The 20,945-nt window shown below is 41.5% G+C and overlaps 1 protein-coding gene across 2 annotated transcripts in view; it reads left to right on the forward strand.

Moving 5' to 3' along the window:
• Positions 1 to 20,945, forward strand: part of OSBPL10 (oxysterol binding protein like 10) — a 331,186-nt gene that overhangs the window by 95,853 nt on the left and 214,388 nt on the right. For both annotated transcript variants that reach the window (XM_004087931.3, XM_030812227.1), the window contains exons 2-3: positions 12,706 to 12,881; positions 16,005 to 16,084. In XM_004087931.3, the coding sequence (XP_004087979.1) occupies positions 12,706 to 12,881; positions 16,005 to 16,084 (256 nt within the window). The remainder of the gene's footprint in view (positions 1 to 12,705; positions 12,882 to 16,004; positions 16,085 to 20,945) is intronic.

Below are 20,945 nucleotides of genomic sequence, written 5' to 3' on the forward strand. Positions count from 1 at the left end.
AGAGAATGTGTTAGTCTCCCCAGTCGTCATGTTGAGAGAAAGCGAGTCTCTGCAGCAGCCTTTCTGCTCCCTCTGCAACCACCTGGCTTCTCTCCTGGCCTTTCCCTACTTTGGAGCTAGAATTCTCCTTCTACAAAGTAGCTCTGGTTCTGTCCCTGCCGCTGCTTGATGTTGGGATAAAGTCCCGGCATGCCTTGTAGGCGCACCATGGTTTGCATTGCCTATGTCTTTAGCCCCATCCAACAACACACATTCTTTCCTTCTCTCTGCTCCAAGCACACTGGTTTTTCTCCATTCCCTCTACCCACTCCGTCCTCAGGGCCATACACGTGCTCCTTCCTCTGCCTGGAACTCTCTCCTCTCCTCTTCCCCGAGTCCATTTCTTCACACCTCAGATCTCAGTTCCTCTGTTTCTGGACGGGCCCTAGTAAGTCAAATTCTACTAATTGACTGACTTCTATTACAACACACAATCACAGCCAGAGTTTGGCACTGATTTTAGTGAATATTTTATTCTCTGCTTCCCTCCCCCATTTGAATAGGGACTTTGTCACCCATACCGCATGTATCCTTAGCACAATACCTAGCTCATAGTAGATAGTAAAATTTTTCCGAAAACAAATGAGTGAATTCTTGCAAATAAAACTTAGTTTGGGGACTGGAGCTACCCTCTTCAAAACATTGTTGAGCTTTTATATGGATTCTCTTCTCTTTAACCATAACCTGAATAAACTTATCCAGAGTGCTTTATTCATATCACAGAACCTATGTACAGTTGACCACTGACAACTGAGTGTGAGCCCCTGCCAAATAATATTTCCATGGCACTGGCACCCCCCAAAAATGGCAAACACAAGCTCTCAAGTTCTGTCTTGTTGGCATTGTAGTAAATTAAACTGCTGATACAATGCAATATGAGCATCAGCATCAGATCTGATTTACTGTCTGCATTTAGGAATGTGATATGAACATTTGGAAATTCTTGTTTTATAAGCAGGCAGACCTTTGGGCACAGAGACGGCGGAATGGACTGCAAGAGCGAATCAGCCAGCTTTTTCTTTTTGCAAATGTGGAAATCAGGTCTCAGTGGATAAAGAACTTGCCCAAGGTCACAAAAATGAAAACAAGTGGTTCCCAAAGTGTGGTCCTACCAGCAGCATCAACATCACCTGGGAACTTGTTAGAAATCAAATTCTCCTGCTCCACCCAGACCTCCTGAATCATAAACTCTGGGGGAGAGGCCCACGGAGCTGTGTTTTAACCAACTTCCAGGTGATTCTGATGTGGGCAAAGTCTGAAAACCCCTGGCCTAGGGCATAATTAGGTCTCTGACTGCCGAATCACACCACCTTCCTCTATGCTTTGTTGCCCCTAGAGAAAAAGTAAAGGACACTTTGAATTCAGGGACAGTGGAATTTAGAGACTTAGTTGATGTTTGGGGAAAAAGCTGAGCCATGGGGCCTGTTGATGATTGGGTTTGCTTCTCCTGGCCTCCACAGGACAGCTCCCATCTCTCTTGCTCTTGGTGGGTACTAAACTGGGGTTGCTCACCCACTTTTACCCCAGGGCTTTAGCTAGTATCAGAATTTTTTCAGTGTGACTTTCAGGATGTGTGTGTTATAGTACAAAGCAGAGACTTGAATCAGGACTTAGCTCATTTCCAGGTAAGTTCCAACATCGTCAGTATCAAGAATAAGATGTAATTTGTGAGCATTAAGACACAGGTTGGTATCGAAATTTTCACCTAAAGATACCAGAAACTCAAGAGTTAATAGTTCAGAGGGAAATGAGGCAATATTGTGAAAGCCTATATTAATCCTCATAAGACAGGTCTCAGTTCTTTTGGGCTTAAATCAACTAGTTTTTAAAAGCAGATCGAATCTCATCATAGATCAAATCCAAGCTCAGTGCATCACATCTTGTGTTAAAAGTTCACTTTGACTTATTCTGGTGCTTTATCAGGTCTCCAAAGCAGCAACCTCTCAGGCTGGTGGCTCTTAATCTTGAGGTGCTTCACTCAGCCTGGCCCCTGGAGCCCCTCTGCTCAAGTGAGCACCTTCATAATGCCAGGTGATGATCCCATTATGCAGGAACTCGATGCCAGGTGATTTCAAACATCGTCTTTAAATCTTTCTCAAAAACACGTCCAGAGTGACAAAACCAAGAAATCCACCGTCTGGGCTGCTGTGATTTAGGAAAGCTGGGGTTTGGCTGTTTTTGACTAAGACAAAATGAGGTTGGCTAATGCTTAAATAACATTCGTCTTGGTTATATGGGTGTGTGGGTGCTCAGGTGTTTGAATGAATGAGAGAAATGCTTGGCATACCAGATGGAAAACAGGGTGATGAATAACATAAGGTTTTATTTTGACTCTGATTTTGCACTGTTTTTTGTACTTGAGGGTGCTTCTGAATCACTTGGGAAACTTCTTGAAATTCACATTTCTGACTTCCTGACCTTCACAAAGATCCACTAGGTGTAGGCTGAGAGTCAGAATCCACATTTCCAACAAGCTTTTCAACTGATTGAGAAGCAGAGAGCAACTGGACCAAACTTTAAGAAACATTCTTTTTATTTTTTATTTTAATTAAATTTTAAATTGACACATAATTGTACAGATTTGTGGGCTACATAATGATGTTTTGACACATACAGCGTACCGTGATTATATCAGGGTAGTTAGCATATCCATCATCTCAAACATTTATCATTTCTTTATGCTGGGAACATTCAATATCCTCCTCCTAGCTATTTGAAGCTATATATTATTCATTAGCATCATCGTATTGTGCTATAGAATGCTAGAAATCCTCCCGTCTAGCTGTAAGTTTGTATCCTTTAACAAATCTCCTTCTATCCCTCCCTTCCCCCAACCCTTCCCAGCCCCTAGTATCCTCTGTTCTACTTTTTATTTCTAGGAGGTCAATTTTTTTTTTTAAGTTTCCATACATGAGTGAGAGAATATGTGGTGGTTAAATTTCTGTTCCTTGCTTATTTCACTTAACATAGCGTCCTTCAGTTCCATCTGTGTTGCTGAGAATGACAGGGTTTCATTCTTTTCTAAGGCTGAATAATGTTTCATTGTGTATATAGACCACATTTTCTTAATCCGTTCATCTGTTGTTGGACACTCAGCTTGATTCCACATCTTGGCTATTGTGAATAGTGCTGCACTAAACGTGGGGGTGCAGATGTCTCTTCAATATACTGATTTCCTTTCCTTTGGATAAATCCCAGTAGTGGATTGCTGGATCATATGGTAGCTGTATCTGTAGTTCTTTGAAGAGTATTCATACTGTTTTCCATAATTGCTATACTGGTTTACATTCCCACCAATAGTGTATGAGTTCCCTTTTCTTTGTATCTTCACCAGCATTTGTTATTTTTTGTCTTTTTGATAATAGCCATCCTAACTGGGGTTAGATGATTCCTCATTGTGGTTTTGATTTGCATTTTCCTAATGATTAGTGATGTTGAGCATTTTTTCATATATTTGTTGGACATTTGTGTATCCTTTGAGAAATATCTTCAGATCATTTTTAAATAATCAATTTAAAATCAGATTATTTTTAAAGCAGATTATTATTTTATTTTTTCCTGAGAGGGAGTCTCACTCTGTCACCCAGGCTGGAGTGCAGTGGTGTGATCTTGGTTCACTGCAACCTCCACCTCGCAGGTTCAAGTGATTCTCCTGCCTCAGCTTCCCGAGTAGCTGGGATTATAGGCACGCACCACCAGGCCTGGCTAATTTTTTTTGTATTTTTAGTAGAGATGGGGTTTCACCATGTTGGCCAGGCTGGTCTTGAACTCCTGACCTCAGGTGATCTGCCCACCTCAGCCTCCCAAAGTGCTGGGATTACAGGCATGAGCCACCACACCCAGCCCATTATTCGTGGGTTTTTTTTTTTTTCCCCGCTGTTGTTTGAGTTTCTTGTATATACTGGATATTAATCTCTTGTTAGATGAATAGTTTGCAAATATTTTCCCCCATTCTGTAGATTGTCTTTTCACTCTGTTGTTTCTTTGTTGCACAGAAGCTTTTATAGCTTGATGTGATTGCATTTGTTTATTTTTGCTTTGGCTGCCTGTGCTTTTGAGGTCTCACTAGTTTATAAAATCTTTTCCCAGACCAAGGTCCTGCAGCATTTCCCCTTTGTTTTCTTCTAGTAGTTTTATAGTTTCAGGTCTTACATTTAGGTCTTTCATTCGTTTTGAGTTGATATTTGTATAGGATGAGAGATGAGGGTGTAGTCTCTTTCTTCTGCATATGGATATCAGTTGTCCCCGCACCATTTATTGAAGAGACTGAGCTTTCCTCAATGTATATTTTTGGTGCCTTTGTCAAAAATCAGTTGGCTGTAGATACAGGAATTAATTTCTGAGTTCTCTATTCTGTTCCATTGGTTTATGTGTCTCTTTTTTGTGCCAGTACCATGCTGTTTTGGATACTACAGCTTTGTAATATATTTTGAAGTCTGGTAGTGTGTTCTAATCTAATTCTTATGTAATAGACTATATTTATTCCTGGCTTGGTGATGAGCCTGAGGACCCTCTGACAATTTAGTACCACCTGGGGTGTGTTGGAATCTCTACATCTTGGTGGTTTGGGAGGATGGTGATGGTGGCAGTGGTGGGACTCTGGTCACAGACGAGTAGCTGAGAGATGTAAGAAGACCACTGCATTTCTCTAGTCATTGCCACAAATTCCAAGAGTTAAGAAGATTCCAGATTTTAAAGTTTGGCTGGGATTGAGTTTGCCTGCAGTTGCTGTGCCTTGGAACCTGTTGTAAGGTTTTGGCTGTAGGATCCCGTGTCTTCCTTCCAGGAAGTTTGGTTATCATGAGAGAAATTCTAGAAGACTTATTTTCTTCTAAAACTCTAAGGTTTTTGAGTGTAAACTTTTCTAACATGACAAGACTACTACAGGGAAGGAAGAAAGTTTCTTTTCTTTCTACCCTCTAGGTTGAGCATATTTTGGGGTTATATATTGTGCTTTCCTTCACCACAATGATTAAGGCATTAACAGCCCCACCTGGAGATGTATAGCTACCTCGTATGTGACACTGGTAGCTCCAAGGAGGAAACTTTTTGCGGACTTTAGTCTGTTGATCTCTGGAGATGAGAAGGGTTCAATAAATGATTACCAGGTGATATTAATTTTAAAGACATATGGGACACTTGAGAAAATGCATCCGTAGTTTGGCCCTCCACTTCACATACTGAGTGTGCTTTATTTTGTTGATTTTTTCCTGAGTTTTTCTGTAAGTAGTAGATTGAAAGTTTTATAAACAAGGTACTTCTTGATCTCAGAGTTGGTGAAGTTTTAGATGTTTGTGCACAGGAGGGACCTGGAAGGCTACTGAAACCTCAAGAATCAGTGTGTACATTGCTGGAAAGAACTGCTCCTTCCAGCTTGGACCTTGCACCAGGCAAATCTTTTAGTGGGAACCATGGGGGAGGGGAGATGCTGAGGGTAGAAAGGGTCTGAGTCTCTGCCATTTATATGTTTGTGGGGTGACTGTTTACTGCAACTCTGGAAGAGTCAGGTGTAACTATCCCACACGGAGAAGGGTTTTCTTTTTTTTGAGACGGAGTCTCACTCTGTCACCTAGGCTGGAGTGCAGTGGCATGATCTCGGCTCACTGCATCCCTGCCTCCTGGGTTCCGGCGATTCTTCTGCCTCAGCCTCCTGAGTAGCTGGGAGTACAGGTGCACGCCACCACGCCCAGCTAATTTTTGTATTTTTAGTAGAGACGAGGTTTTACCATATTGGCCAGGCTGGTCTCGAACTCCTGACCTCGTGATCCGCCCGCCTCCGCCTCCCAAAGTGCTGGGATTACAGGCGTGATCCACCGCCTCAGGCCAGGAGAAGGGTCTTAAGCTGAAGAACATGGCATAGTTGCCATTGGTGAGGACAAGACAGGGTGCAGAAGTCTGTTCACAGGTCCTGTTCCTGCAGTCCAGCAGTTTGGAGCAGATGCGTCTCAGAAGACAGAGGCCTGAGGAAGGCGAGGCAGATCTCAGCAGGGAGGTCCACCTCTCCAGGAGGCTGCGGTCAGCTGGGAGCTTGGTGCTCATTCCTCTTTCACATGGCAGAAGGTGGGCTTGGGTAGGTAAGGGGCCTTCATGGCCCTGGACTTGGCCATCTTGTGTGGCAGTGAGGGGCTGATCCTCACCAGGACTAAGAGGAGTCTGAGCCCCTCTTGGTAATAGCAGTAATGTGGCTATGTAAGGTGTGCTGCTCAGTCATTAAAGAGAGGGCCATAACCTCCCCTTCTTGGGCCCTTTATGCTTGTCGTTTTAATTTTCACTTTTAAATTTAGATGAAATGATTTTGCTTTTTGTTAGAACCAGCCTGTCTAGCTAAGTGCTTCAAAGAAAGATTTTTTTCATGCATGTTTGTAATTCTCTTGTAGTTTGGCTATAAATTCTGGCTGTCAGCATGAGTGAGCTGTTTCCCACTGCAGCCCCCCACCCCCCATCTCCTCCTTTGTTTTTTTGTTTTTGTTTCTTTTTTTTTTTTGAGATGGAGTTTCACTCTTGTTTCTCAGGCCGGGGTGCAATGGTGTGATCTTGGCTCGCTGCCACCTCCGCATCCTGGGTTCAAGCGATTCTCCTGCCTCAGCCTCTCGGGTAGCTAGGATTACAGGCACCTGCCACCATGCTGGGCTAATTTTTTTTTTTGTATTTTTAGTAGAGATGGGGTTTCACCATGTTGGTCAGGCTGGTCTTGAACTCCTGATCTCAGGTGATCCACCCATCTCAGACTCCGAAAGTGCTGGGAGTATAGGCATGAGCCACTGCACCCAGCCTCTCCTTTCTATTTCTCTTCTTGCCTGGGGTTTGGCTAAGGGTTGTTGGTGAAATCCTAGGCCCAGTTCCTTCCCCCACAAAGGAAACATGTATGCTTTTGTCAACTTTTAGATCCTAAAGTTGAACCTTAATGAAACTATGTCAGGTAGATGGGGGTGTAGAGGCAGCAATGAAATGGGTGCCTGTGCAGACAGATGACGCCTCAGAGATGCAAGACCGGCAAGGCACAGTGAGTAGGTAAGAGCAGTGCAGTGTATGGATGTGAATGAGTGAGAACATGTGCAGGTGAGTGTGAATATGTGCAAATGCACCTTCAAGGGTGAGTGCGTGGGTGGTTATGAATGTGTGAGTGTGTAACACTCCTGATGCCTCCAGTTGTGCAAGTGTGCATGAGCTAGTGAGTATGTGAGTGTGAACATGTGTAAGCATGAATGCAAGTACCTGTGTGAGTGTGTTTATATGTATAGTGTGTGTGAGATGCATGTATGTTTGTGGGCATCAGCGTGAGTGTGTCACATATATAAGTGTATATGAGGGTATATATGTGTGCATTTGTGTTTCTTTTGGAAACAATGGATATATCTGAAGGATGTTAGTAGGCAATGGCTTGTCCTCAGACCTTCCCAGGAAGGGGACTACACTTGCCCTATCTCCTAGCTTTGGGATTGAGCAAGGGTTTCACCAAGAAGCTAGCCTGGTGAGAATTAAGATGGCTTTCCTCATGGGTTTGTTCGCTTTCTTCTCTCATTTTCCCTTTCTCCCTGCAGCACATGCTTTGATTTTTTTTCCTCTTTTACTGATGTTATTTTTAACATAGCAAAGAAAGTATGTTCTCTCTGTGTACTAAGTTCACCAACACAGCAGTCAAGTTGCATGCACACTGTAGCTTCAAGAAGTTAATTAATAAACCCCAGAACCTAGGAATTAGATTTGCCTTATTCTGTTCTCTAGAAGGGAAGATCTTTAAGAATGTTTCAGGATTTTATGTAACAATTTCACTTGGTTTAATGAAGCCCAATCCAGAAATACGGTTTACTTTTTCACTTACAATGAAAGCTGTGACTTTCAGATACAGCTGCGGGCTCCTAACAGCAGTACCTGACAAAGCCATGACCCTGTGGGAAACCAAATTTAATTTCTTTCCTACCAGGGAATGTGACCCACAGGAATTCTTCTTAATGCTGTATGGACAGTCCTTACCTATATATGACATGAGCTGACTGAACTGTCAAAGGCCATGCTGAAAGAACACTTGTTTAGTCTGTTGCAATTTTCTTCTAGTCTGTTGCAATTTTTAATCAGATAGTATCCCATCAGTCCCCTCCAAATACAAAAGTTTTAACTGTCTTTAGAAGAGGAGTAAATTATTGATAACTCTCCTTAGTACACGATTCAAACCTGTGCATTCGCATTGAAACTATTTTAGAAAGCAGTGGAAACATGTTCTTTTTTTCCATCTGAGGCAGAAAGTTAAAGATGTCAGTTTGAAATAGGTAATGTGAAAAATCATTAATGTGTCCCTATATCCTATATAATGTGACATCAATTGGTTATTCTGTCATCCTTACTGAAAAAAAAAAACAGCGTTCAATTCATTTCTTTGTACCAGCTCCTAAATAATGTCCTCTTCAAATACATAATTATTTGTTTGAACAGGATGCATTTGGGAAGCTGCCTCTAGGAGAGAGAAAAGGTGGCAAGCTGGCAGGTTCTCTGTGGATAAGTTGGTAGGAGCGGTAAGGAGAGAAAAGTTAAGCCTTTGCTTCATTCCAGTCAATGGCATAGAGTAGATGGGGAAACTGAGGGCAAGTTACTTTGCCTTTTCATTGAAAGTTTATCCCCTTCCTTTTCTACTTCCCTTTGTGTAAGAGTGGCATGTGGCCAGGCATGGTGGCTCATGCCTGTAATTCCAGCACTTGGGGAGGCCGAGGCAGGTGGATCACCTGAAGTCAGGAGTTCGAGACCAGCCTGGCCAACATGGCAAAACCCTGTCTCTACTGAAAATGCAAAAATTAGCTGGGCATGGTGGCAGGCTCCTGTAATCTCAGCTACTCGGGAGGCTGAGGCAGGAGAATCCCTTGAACCTGGGAGGCGGAGGTTGCAGTAAGCCAAGATCACACCATTGCAGTCCTGCCTAACAGACCAAGACTCTGTCTCCAAAAAAAAAAAAAAAAAAAAAAAGGCTCATGCCTGTAATCCTAGCACTTTGGGAGGCCGAGGTGGGCAGATCACCTGAGGTCAGGAGTTTGAGACCAGACTGGCCAACATGGGGAAACCCTGTCTCTACTAAAAATACAAAAAAAAAATTAGCTGGGCCTGGTGGTGCCTGTAATCCCAGCTACTGGGGAGGCTGAGGCAGGAAAATCACTTGAACCTGGGAGGTGGAGGTTGCAGTGAGCTAAGATCATGCCATTGTACTCTAGCCTGGGCGAAGAAGCGAGACTCCATCTCAAAAAAAAAAAAAAAAAAAAAAGTGGCATGCTTGTCAAAGGGGATGCTGCAGTGCTGTGTCTGCAGGTGTGTGTAGGGGGGCACACATGGCACAACGTGCTGTAGTGTGAGCCTACCTAGTCTTCTTCCTCATTTTGAAAGGATGATTGTTCGTGTTCTGACTTGCCATGAGCATTGTCTGCACAGCCACAGTCACAATGACATTAAATATAGGTCAAGTGGAAGACACTCCACAAGAGAAGGCAGAGTCAGCCCTTAAATAATTTGACCATTTGCTGCTCAGAAGTTACGCTGGTTCTTCTCTCATTGAAGGAGTTTGGATTTTGCCCCACATTAAAGAATAGGGGCAAATTTCAAGTAGAAGGATCTGAGCATACAAATAAGGGTTTTTTGTGTTTTTGTTAATGTAAGGCTAGCAGTTGCTATAACAGATACTGATCCCCATGGCCTAATTAAAGTTTCTTTCTTATTAATATAGTGGTCTGATGTGGGTGTTGCTCAGCAGGTGATGCTCTTCCAGGTGGTGTTTTAGGGACCCAGACTCTCCCAAGTTGTGCTGTAGGTTGTCTGCATTCCAGTGCGTGTGTGTGTGTGCGTGTGTGCACACTTCTGCTCACATTCTGTTGGCTAAAGCTCAAAGAGCCACACCCTAAGTGCAGGGAAAGCTGAGAAATATGTTCTGGATGTGACTTCTCTGGAAGAGGGGGGAAAGGGATTTGTTGATGGTAGTTTATGCCAGTGATTTTCACACTTCACCTGCAGCAGATTACCTGGAAGCTTGTTAAAACAGAGTTTCTGATTCAGCAGGGCTTGGGTGGGGCTCAAGATTTTCAATTTCTAACAAGACCCCAGGCAATGTTGTTACTGCCAGCTTGGGGATCACACTTTGAATAGCCCTGGTTCTGACAAATTTTTGCGTCTTCATTTATCCACGCTGTTTATGAGAACCAGAAATACCTTTATTAGAATGACTTGAGAGATAAGAGGGAAGAAGAGTAAAATAGATAGTAGTCTTGGCCAGACCATCTGAAATATTAAAAATAATTCAAAGTGGACGATTTCTTAGAGGAACTGGAGCTTTGAAGGACTGCCACCTGGGCAGTCATGTGCTAATGAGATGGCTGCGCCTTGCTCCCTGGCAGAGGCCATAAGTAGGGACCTCTATTGCCAGGCAGAGGAGCTTTCAGCTTCATTATCTCTGTTGGAGCAGGGAGATTTGGAGAATGAAGTATGTAAATAGGTCCTGGAGAAGTGATATGGAGAAGTTATAAGGAAGGACTGGAGTGAGAATCAAGGAGTTTCAGCTTGCTGGAGTGGACCCAAGCCTGAACTTTGAACACAAAACAGTTGAACTTGGATTTTAAATTTCTTCAAGTCTCAGGATACGTGTAATGTGGGGATAACATCTATTCTGTTAGCTTATTGTGAGAATAAATTAGGTTAGGGGTTTGTGAACTTTGCTGGTTGTTGGTGCTTCTAGGTCAAAATAAATATCTAACAGATTCATTTTTTAAGTGGTTAGTTCCAAACAACCTCATACATATTTATGTCTACAACTCAGTAGCTATTTGAAAAAATAATAACTATCAATTGAAAGAAAAATATTTTAGTTTCTTAAATAACCACAATTACCTGTTAATGGGATGTGTGTACCTGTGGGTACTGCACAGTTTCTCAAACCTTGGAATCATACTGGACATTGCTGTTCTCTTTTCCTGTTCTACGTTGATTTTTTTTTTTTAATCGTAGCACCTGCTGAAACTCTTTGCAAAAATATGATGGCATCGAAAGGAATGTAGTGCAATGTAATATTAAAACTGTGAAATGTCCCTGGGTTGGTAGTACAGACAGTATGTTGAGTCTCGCCATGTATCCCTCAAAAAATGTAAAATATGTTGCATTGCCTCTATCAGTTCACTGTATGACCCGAGTGCCTTGATGTATGGATGGAGAAACGTGGGATTTAGTAGGTTTTTTTTTCTTTATTCATTCCTTTCACAAGTGCTAACTGAGTAGCAATGAAGTATCAGGCACACTGCTGGGTTCTGTGGGCAGGAAAACACTTTCCACCTCTGCAGAGTGTAGTCTAGTGGGGAAATCAGTCATTGAATCAGATAATCACACAAATGTAGACTTCAAATGGGGCCAGTGCCATGAGGGAGCATTTCAAAGTGCTACAAGAAAGAATATTTGACCCGGTCAGGAGAACTTAACATGGCAAGAAGGGGTAGGAACCATATTCCAGGCAGGGGGAGTAGCATTCTGGGCAAGTGTTTTTCGAACTATAGTGAAGGACCTGCTTCCCCCCATCCGCCAATTGCACTGTTATTGGTTCATGACTAGTATGTAGCTTGTGTGGACCACGTGTGTTTGACAATTTCTGAACTGTTGAGACTTGTCCAACTGATCTATGCATTTGGATATTGAAACAAAGCCAAATGAAGGAAATGTTTCAAAAGGCTGTGGTGGACTGGTAACAGTTTGTAGACCATCAAAATTTGCAGACCGCACTTTGAGTAACTGCTCCAGACAGCAAGAACAGCATGTGCAAAGGTCCTGTGGCAGGAGGCAACTTGGTGACTATGAAGGAAGAGAGAAAAGACTAGTGTCAGTGGAAGATGAAGTGAGAAGGTAGAAAAGTCAGCAGGGGCGGGCCTCAAGGCCACAGTAAGAATCCGAGGCTCAGGTGAAGACATTTCCATTCTGGTGGAGAAGGGGAAATTGTCTTGACTATTTCCTAGGTAATAGCTTGAGGAAATTAACAGGCCAGATATTTGGCTACAAAGATTCATTGTGTGATTTAAGCAAATTGCAGTTCTTCTTCTTTTACCATGGATGTAGAGTTCAGTGGCATTTCAACGTCCCAGAGCAGGGGGAATCCTTGCCTTCGTGTGAATGGGCCTGCTGGAGCGTGTCCACATGGTTGCAGAAGCACCTCCAGTTCCCTGACAGATGCTGCCAGGTGCTCAGGCTCCTTATGGTACCCATGCCACTGGCAGGAAGTTGGAGACCAAGCTTGCTGCTGCTATCTGGGTGTGAAACTACCTCTCCTGGAGGCCTTGTGAATTTCAGCTGTTCCTGTGAATTCATGTGGAGCATGTTGCAAGAGGCTGTGTTGCAGTGCTTCTGCCGGTCTCTGCCATTCTGAGGTTTAATGTGGTATCCATGGGTACTGGGTGAAGTGTGGGCATGGCACCAAATCCTGAGTGGTCCTGGCCCTTGCCCACAAGTGTCCCATTATGAGCTCCACTCTGATTTAAGAATCCAGTGCTCTCTCCCTACTCAGGCTAACTTCTATGGGCATCTGGGAGGGACTTTTGGTTTCCAGCTTCGTGGATGTGGAGTCTTGATGTTGACTTCTGGATCACTTTGCTTTTCTCTGCTTTGCTGTGCAGAATAGGGTAGGAGAGACAAATGATGTACTGTGGTTTCTCTGTGCAGGTACTTCGTACTGGATTTCGAGGCTGGCATCCTGCAGTATTTTGTGAATGAGCAAAGCAAACACCAGAAGCCTCGAGGAATCCTGTCTTTATCTGGAGCCATAGTGTCCCTGAGCGATGAAGCTCCCCACATGCTGGTCGTGTACTCTGCTAATGGAGAGATGTTTAAACTGAGAGGTGCGTTCTTCTCCCGGTAACTTTTCAGACAGGCCTCTAGTTGCCATGGCGATGGCTCTCTTGTTTTTTGATTTTTTTGTTTTTTTAAATTGCCTTTGACAGTTTGCTGTGTTTGGAGGACTCTGTGGTGACAGACATTGCCCCTCTTATCCCTGGGGTGGGGAGATGGAGCTGACATTGGGAATTACTTGTCCTAATTAACTGAGGAATTAAGGACAAAGGAAAGGTGAGTGATTGCCAAAGCAGCGTGCCTTAGGACTTCGAAGATCTTAAGTGTTAGCTCAGTATATTTTCTCTGACCTAATAGTATGAATCTTCACTACAGTGCCCTGCGAGGGCTGTGCTATAAGGGCAAAACAAGCCCTTTAAGGGTCCTAGTGTTTTCCCCCCAAAGTTTCTCTAGAACCATTTCTTAGTAAAGTGCCCCTTTATTTGAGTTTTATTCAATCCGCTGTCGTAGAGCCTGGTGAGAAGCCAACTGGAATGGAGTTAATGTCCCTTTGTATGCTTTCTTCCCTTTGCTTCTTGAAAATGGATATTTTTGCTTTAATAAAGAAAAAAAAGAAAATAGATACCTGCCCAGCATCCCGGAAATGAGGATGACTTTCCAGGGAGTCCAGTATTCACCCTCAAGACACATCCATCACACAGAAATGTCAGACTTGTAATAAAATTGCAGTGTAATTTGATTGCTAGATCATTCTACCAGGATCTGTTATGGTTGCATTGCTGTGATTCTTCTGCCACTTTTCTTCTAATAAAATAATGAAACGAAACAACAAATCCAAATGCCCACAAGTGCGTGCACACACACACACACACACACACACACACACACACACACACACGGACACGCAGAGTCTATATTATTTATCAAGGCCTGAGGAGAAGTAGTATGTATCAAGTATTGAGAGGTGGTTGACAATTCTGCCTTTTTTAATGTAACATTTTCTTTTGACTAAGTACGAAGAAACGGCTGCTTGCTATCTGTTCGTGACCATGATCAGTTGCCTCTGCAAAGTCAGACTGAGGGACTACATTCCTCACCTCTCAGCCCAATTTTCACCATTCTTCTGCCAAGCTTTACTACCCAAGAGATGGAATAAGCTAATGTTTATTATCTATATACAAGTCATATTTCAGAATCCATAAAACAATCCAAAAACCTAGGAAGTAAAAATGTCTATAGTTGATAAAAAATTTTCAGGAATGTGATAAGATTCATGTTCTCTTGAGATTCATGCAGTGTGCATTCCAGCTGGCTAGATTTATATGGTCCTTGGCTTCGCTTTGCCATTTATTGCTTAATAAATTGTCAGTGCAGAAACAATAGCAGACAAAAAACGTAATGGCACTTTCCACCCTGCCTGTGGTTTATAAAATGATACAAACCCATACAAAAGAAATATCCAACTAATTTGACAATTGAGCCATTGAATCATTAATATCCTTTGGATTATTAGGCCCTAGGTTTTTTTTAGAGGGCAATTTTAATAGCAAATATAGAGGTTTTATGATCTGCATGGAATAATCACAATGGCTAAATTTAGCTAAAGCTTAACTATTAAAAAAAGGATAAATTTCTGCATGTTTATGGCTTGTCCTTAGCCCATCCCACAAGGAACCGGTTGTTGGTGTCTCATTTCACATCTTACCTGCACATAGTAGGAGTTGGATCATGATATCATGAGACACACAGCTTTTGGGAGTGTTTTTGATGCAAAGCCTTTGGATAGTACTGCTGCAAACTGGCAATTCTTCAAGTTTACTAAGGAAAAAGGCCCTAATTTCTGCAAAGTCCTTTGTCTTTGGAAGTTCATTACACCGGTACACTCTGTAAATCAGACTTGTGTAACAGGCCTCTTGACAGACAAATCATTTGGGATTTGTAGGGGCCATCTTCATGCCTTGAATAGGACTAAGCCAAAGAATTTCCCATTTGGTAACTCTAGATTTCTTCACCTGAAAGTTCAAGCTGAAGTCAGGTTTTATGGACAAATGACACTTAGGCCCAGTTTTGTAAACAATTATAATTTCCAGGGAATCATTTTTTTTTCACAGTCAACATTTATGCAGCTAGTATTATAATATTTATGCAGTTATTTATGTGATTAAATTGATGATTTAGATTTCATTAGAACCTGTTGTGTGCCCATGATATTTAAGAATAACTTTATATTATTTGAGAGATAGGTTATAGATGGAAGGATATAACTATACAACATGACTACTTGCACTTTAATGTCTCTTTGGGGGAAATTTGAGGCTCTCTAAGGCAGCATTTGGTATCTTGCTCATTCCAATTGTATGAATCTTTGAGAACATACTAAAATGGTAATTCAACTGAATGCTTATTTTGTAAATGCTAATAACACCACAATACAGCCCTGGTAGATAGCAAAAGCCCCTGAAAAAGTGCCCGTTGAGGCCGGGTGTGGTGGCTCAGCCTGTAATCCCAGCACTTTGGTAGGCCAAGGAGGGTGGATCACGAGGTCAGGAGATCGAGACCATCCTGGCTAACACAGTGAAACCCCATCTCTACTAAAAAATGCAAAAAAAATAGCTGGGCCTGGTGGCGGGTGCCTGTAGTCCCAGCTACTCAGGAGGCTGAGGCAGAAGAATGGTATGAACCCAGGAGGCAGAGCTTGCAGTGAGCTGAGATGGCGCCACTGCATCCCAGCCTAGGTGACAGAGTGAGACTCTCTCAAAAAAATAAAAGTAAAAATAAAAAAGTGCCGTTTGATACTCATATTAGCTACACAAGGTTAGAGGTATTTGAAAATAAGCATGTGGTTCCTTGCCTGCTGCCTTTTTAAATAAGTATTATAGACATGACTTTTTTCAGAGGAGGCTAAAAAATGGCAAAATTATTCTTATAATGGGTATTTCAGAATCCATTTTTCATATGGCTCAAGAGAGGATTTTCCGTGGGATTCAGTACAGTCTCTGTTTTGGTGTTAGTACAGGCCGCTTGAGAACGTTGTGATCTGTGCTCGCTTCCCCACCTTCTCGCTACCTCTCCCTCCCCAGGCTCCCCACCCCCTTAGGTGGGTGTAGAAATAAGTTGGATGTGTTTTGGAACAATCTCTGCAATCCTTTCTTTCTCTGTTTTCTCTATTTTAGCTGCTGATGCAAAAGAGAAACAATTCTGGGTGACTCAGCTTCGAGCTTGTGCCAAATACCACATGGAAATGAATTCTAAGGTAAGTCACCGTGAGAAAGGAAGGAGGCATTTGAATTACCAGCCTGGCTTTCAGCCCCCTTATTTGTTTCTTTGGGGAAGGTGTTTTTCATGTTATTTTTTAAGTTGCCTACTGCAGTGGAATTCCTACTTGTCCTGCTGCACATAAATTTAAAGCCAGGAGAAATGTAGTAAGATTTTCTTATAGGTAGAATACGAAGGCATGCAGACACTATGGGAACCGAATCTGGAAAGACATTTTTGCATTCTGTTATCAATTTAGGCAGCTGTTAATTGGTCTATTGAGAAGCTCTAGTGGATGATTTCATTGTGGAGACAGAGTTGTCAGATTTACAGTTGGTGAAGACTAGTAGCCATCACCGATCCTTAAATAAAACCTAGACCCCGAATTGCTTACGTACTTTGCAAGGAGCTTCTGCATTCCTAGTGTATCAAAGTGTTCTCGGGTAATTTGGCATCCAAGTATGATTTGTTCTCTCCTGGGGACCTTGTGAGATCTTGTGTTAGGTGTGCAGGAGGTAGGAGGTGGGCATTTTCATGGATTATTGTGGAAGATTTACAGTCATTAAAATACAGGAAACAATTTCAAAATGCATTTATCTAGGGCAATAAATATTTATTAATGTTCCAAGGGCTACTCCTTTATATCATTAGTTCATATATAGTTATCGTATCCAACTGCTATCTTTTTCCATATTCCATGCATCCGGTAGAACGATCCACACTTCAAACTTCTGATGATTCCATCTACTAGAACCCGCCTGCTTTCTGGGTCAGGGCCACGTGAAATGTCTTACTTAGATACACCTGGCTGTTCTGCCTCCAAATACAAACTAATAATTTCTTCATAATCCTTTTTTTTTTTTTTTAAAGAGACATCCCTTTTTCCTTAACTTGCTTAGGACGTTGGCACTTACCTGTAATGCCTCGCTTAACTTGCCCTAAGCCGAATCTTCAGAACTGTAGGTACAGCCCTCATTCTAAAGCATTTCTCCCCAACTGGCCTTCTTTATTTTCCAGAAATTATAGTAGGCGTTCTCGACATTTAATTGGTATTTTATATACATCTAGGAAGTGCAGTTTGTTTTTGTCTTTGTATATGTGTCTTTACTTTTTATAAACCAGAATAGAAGAGGATAAAAGTGGAAGGACTTATCCCCACCTATTGCCCTATGTGCTCATTAGAGATAGTTGTTCTTAACTGTTCTTGCATATCTTTCTAGTAAATTTAGGCATGTGTTAGTATATATTGGTATGTGTATGTGTATATAACTGTATCTACATAAATACGTGTTTTTATACAAATGGGGATCACATGCATACTGTTTTCTTTTTTTTTTTTCTTAATATATTTTGGAGATCTTTTTATATTAGGCACATGGATTTACTTGCACTCCTTTTTGGATGGCCAGATGGTGTTTTTAGGAATGGATGTCAGTGCTTTATTTAAGTCTTCTACTAATGGAAATTTAGAGTTGTTTCCTTATTGTTGTTGTCACATATAATGCTATAATGTGTGACGTCTTTGTGCATATATATTCTTATACCTCTAGGTGTCTATCTGTAGGATGAATTTATACCAGTGGAATTGCTAGATCATAGAATATGTCTTTGAAATTTTCATAGATGTTGCTAAATTGTCTTCTACAACAGTTGCCCTTATTTGTACTCCCACCAGTTCTGTAAGGGTTTGTTTCCCCCTCTCATTAACGGGTGTTATTAACATTCAGGTTTTTATATTCTCACAGATCAAAACTGGATACCTCATTATTTTTATTTTCATGTCTAAAATCATGACTGGGTCCAAGTATGTCTTCAAATGTTTATTGGCCATTCTTAAAATTAATGCAAACTGCCAATTTATATCTTTTGGTTGTTTTTCTATTGAGCTCATTTTTTTCCTCTTGATTTGCAGTAGCTCTTTGTGTACAAAGGATTTTTTTTGGCCTGTCATTTGTACTGTTGATATTTTCTCCTAGTAGACAATTTGTATTTTGAGTTTGAATAAAATTTTTGCTTTGTAGAATATTTAAGTTTTTGCAGTCAAGTTTATGAGTATTTTTATTTTTGGCTTTTGGTTTTGTATCATATTTAGAAATGGCATCTCTGGTCCAAAATTATGAAAATATTATTCACTGTTTTCAAGGAGTTTATAGGTTAATTATTATATTTAAATCACTGATTCATCCGGCATTTATTTTGGAAGTGGGAATTGAGGTAGGGGAACCAACTTTAAGTACATTAATATTTTGATGAATCATTGTAGAGAAGGAAAATTAAAGGCTTCCTAATGGTAGTTAAAAAAAAGAATTTGAAGATTCTTGGAAGCCGAATTTGATTTCCTGATATGTTCTCTGGTTAGCTTCAGGAATACTGACTAATCTATTAATATTAGAATCAAAATAAATAATAATTTAGAAGTTTAGGCCTGGAGAATTTCTTATTTGAGAAATGGAGATGAAAGTGCTATTACCATTCATTTATATCATAGCTAGCATGATCAACTAGGGAATAATAATTTTAAAACTGTGGACAGACTTTATTATTCAGTGACGGCATTATCAAATTTAAGGCTGCTTAAGCAGAAGTTAAATAGTGAAAACAAAGACGGGCTCAAAGTGAATATAAACTTGATACCTAGTTAACTATAGTATTGCTTCTTAATTTGCATCATGGTTATTAGGAATATATGCCAAGCCTCCTCTTCACCGTGTTTCTTCTTTATTCTCAGCAGATCAGATCCCTTTACAATAGACTATAGAGAATACGTTCCCTACAGCTGCTTGGAATTTTGCCTTTTAAAAACTCTTATGTAAAATCGTGTTCCCTGGAACAAATATTAGGTAAAATGGTGCTACAATTCAAACTCATTTTGGTAAGAACTACAGGATAGCCAGATGCATAGAACTGTAGAGCTGAAAAAGGCTTTAGGGATGATGCAGCCAGTGGTTTCAAAACCCAGACCTGCCTTAGTCACTACCTGATGAAGTTTTTCCCCAGTCCAGAGTGAAATGAGAAAAACAAGGAGGGAATTATTCCCAAAGACTACTTTATTCAAAATAAATGACTACTCTTTTTTCAAAAATTATGTTGCTTTGCTTTTGGATGGTTAAAATATTCTTCCTTTTTATTGTAGAAGATGGTAGAATAGAATATATTGATTGCATTTTTTTAAAATTGAGGTTTATTGGAGTATAATTTGCATACAATAAAATTTACTCCTTTTTAGTGTAAAGTTCAATGAGTTTTGACAAATATATAGAGTTGTGTAACCACCACTGTACTCACAATTCCGGCCTGCCAGCAAGTTCCCTCATTACCCCGTTTATGATCAATCTCCTCGCTGACCCTTCCGCAACTGGCAACTGCTGATTGGTTTCCTATTTATAGTTCTGCTTTTTCTAGAATGTTCTATAGGTAGAATTATATGGTCTTTCACATCAGACTTCTTTTACTTACAAAAAAGCTTTTGAGGCTGGATGTTGTGGCTCACACCTGTAATCCCAGCACTTTGAGAGGCTGAGGCAGGCAGATTGCTCGAGTCTGGGAGTTCGAGACCAGCCTGGGCAACATGGCGAAACCCTGTCTCCAAAAAATACCAAAAAAATTAGCTGGGCATGGTGGCGCACACCTGTAGTCTCAGCTTCTCAGGAGACTGAGGTGGGAGGATTGCTTGAGCCCAGGAGACAGAGGTTACATCGAACTGAGATTGCACCACTGTACTCCAGCCTGGGTGACAGAGTGAGATCATGTCTCAAAAAAAAAAAAAAAACTTTTGAATTTCATCCATGCTGTTGTGTGTATCAGTAGTTGATTCTGTGTTTACATTTTAGCTATTTTAGTGGAATTATGGTACTTTTTGTTCTTAATATTCTTACTTGCAAAAATCAAAAGTGTGAATAACCCTAAGTCAATTCCCAGACTTAAAAAAAAAACAAAAACCACGTATTGGCCTTTGAAATCCAGATGTCTGGCTATCTTGCCGAGCCTCCATTGGTTTGTACACAAAGAAGCCCCAACCAGGAGGCTGTGGTGCCAAGATTGGAACCTGGGTCTCCTGCTTTCTTGTCCTTGCTCTGACATCTAGCCTCACAGATGTCAGCTAGGGTCACCACGTGCTTCCCTCTGTGGGTGGTAGGGTCCCTTCTAGGAAAGTTTCTGATTCTGCATGGACAGAAACTGACAAACAGACAAAATCTGCCATTTCTCCATGTCACATAGGTTCATCCTGTGGCTTCCAGTGTTACTTGAGGTGGAGTCACCGGGTTATGGGATTGGTCTGCCAGGAAGAATAGAACACAGACTTCCCTTAAAACACAAACAACAAAAGAAAACATCCAGCCTTTAGTGCATTATAAAAATTAAAGCAGCATTGATGGAGAAAGTGTTGAGAGAGTCATAAAGACCATTCTTATGAGAATCTACTTGTGTATGACTTTGAAGTTCTCAAATGCAAGAAATGCAAGAGTGAATTTCTTGCATGTGTGTGCGTGTGTGTGTGTGTGTGTGTGTGTGTGTGTGTGTGTTTTGAGACAGGGTCTCATTCTGTTGCTCAAGCTGGCATGCAGTGGTGCAATCAGTGGTACAGCCTTGACCTCCCGGGCTCTCAATCCATCCTCACCTTAGCCTCCTGAGCAGCTGGGACCACAGGCACACACCATCATCCCCAGCTAATTTTTTGTAGAAACAGGGTTTCTCCACATAGCCCAGGCTGTTGTCCAACTCCTAGGCTCAAGCGATCGTCCTGCCTTGCCCTCCCAAAGTGCTGGGATTATAGGCATGAGCCACTGAGCCTGGCTTCTTGTAGTTTTTATCAAGTGGGTGGTCTTAGGAAACTTCTAGGATAGGAACAGTGGTGTTAT

This window comes from Nomascus leucogenys, chromosome 4 (assembly GCF_006542625.1).
Source record: "Nomascus leucogenys isolate Asia chromosome 4, Asia_NLE_v1, whole genome shotgun sequence".
Classification (NCBI taxonomy): Eukaryota; Metazoa; Chordata; class Mammalia; order Primates; family Hylobatidae; genus Nomascus; species Nomascus leucogenys.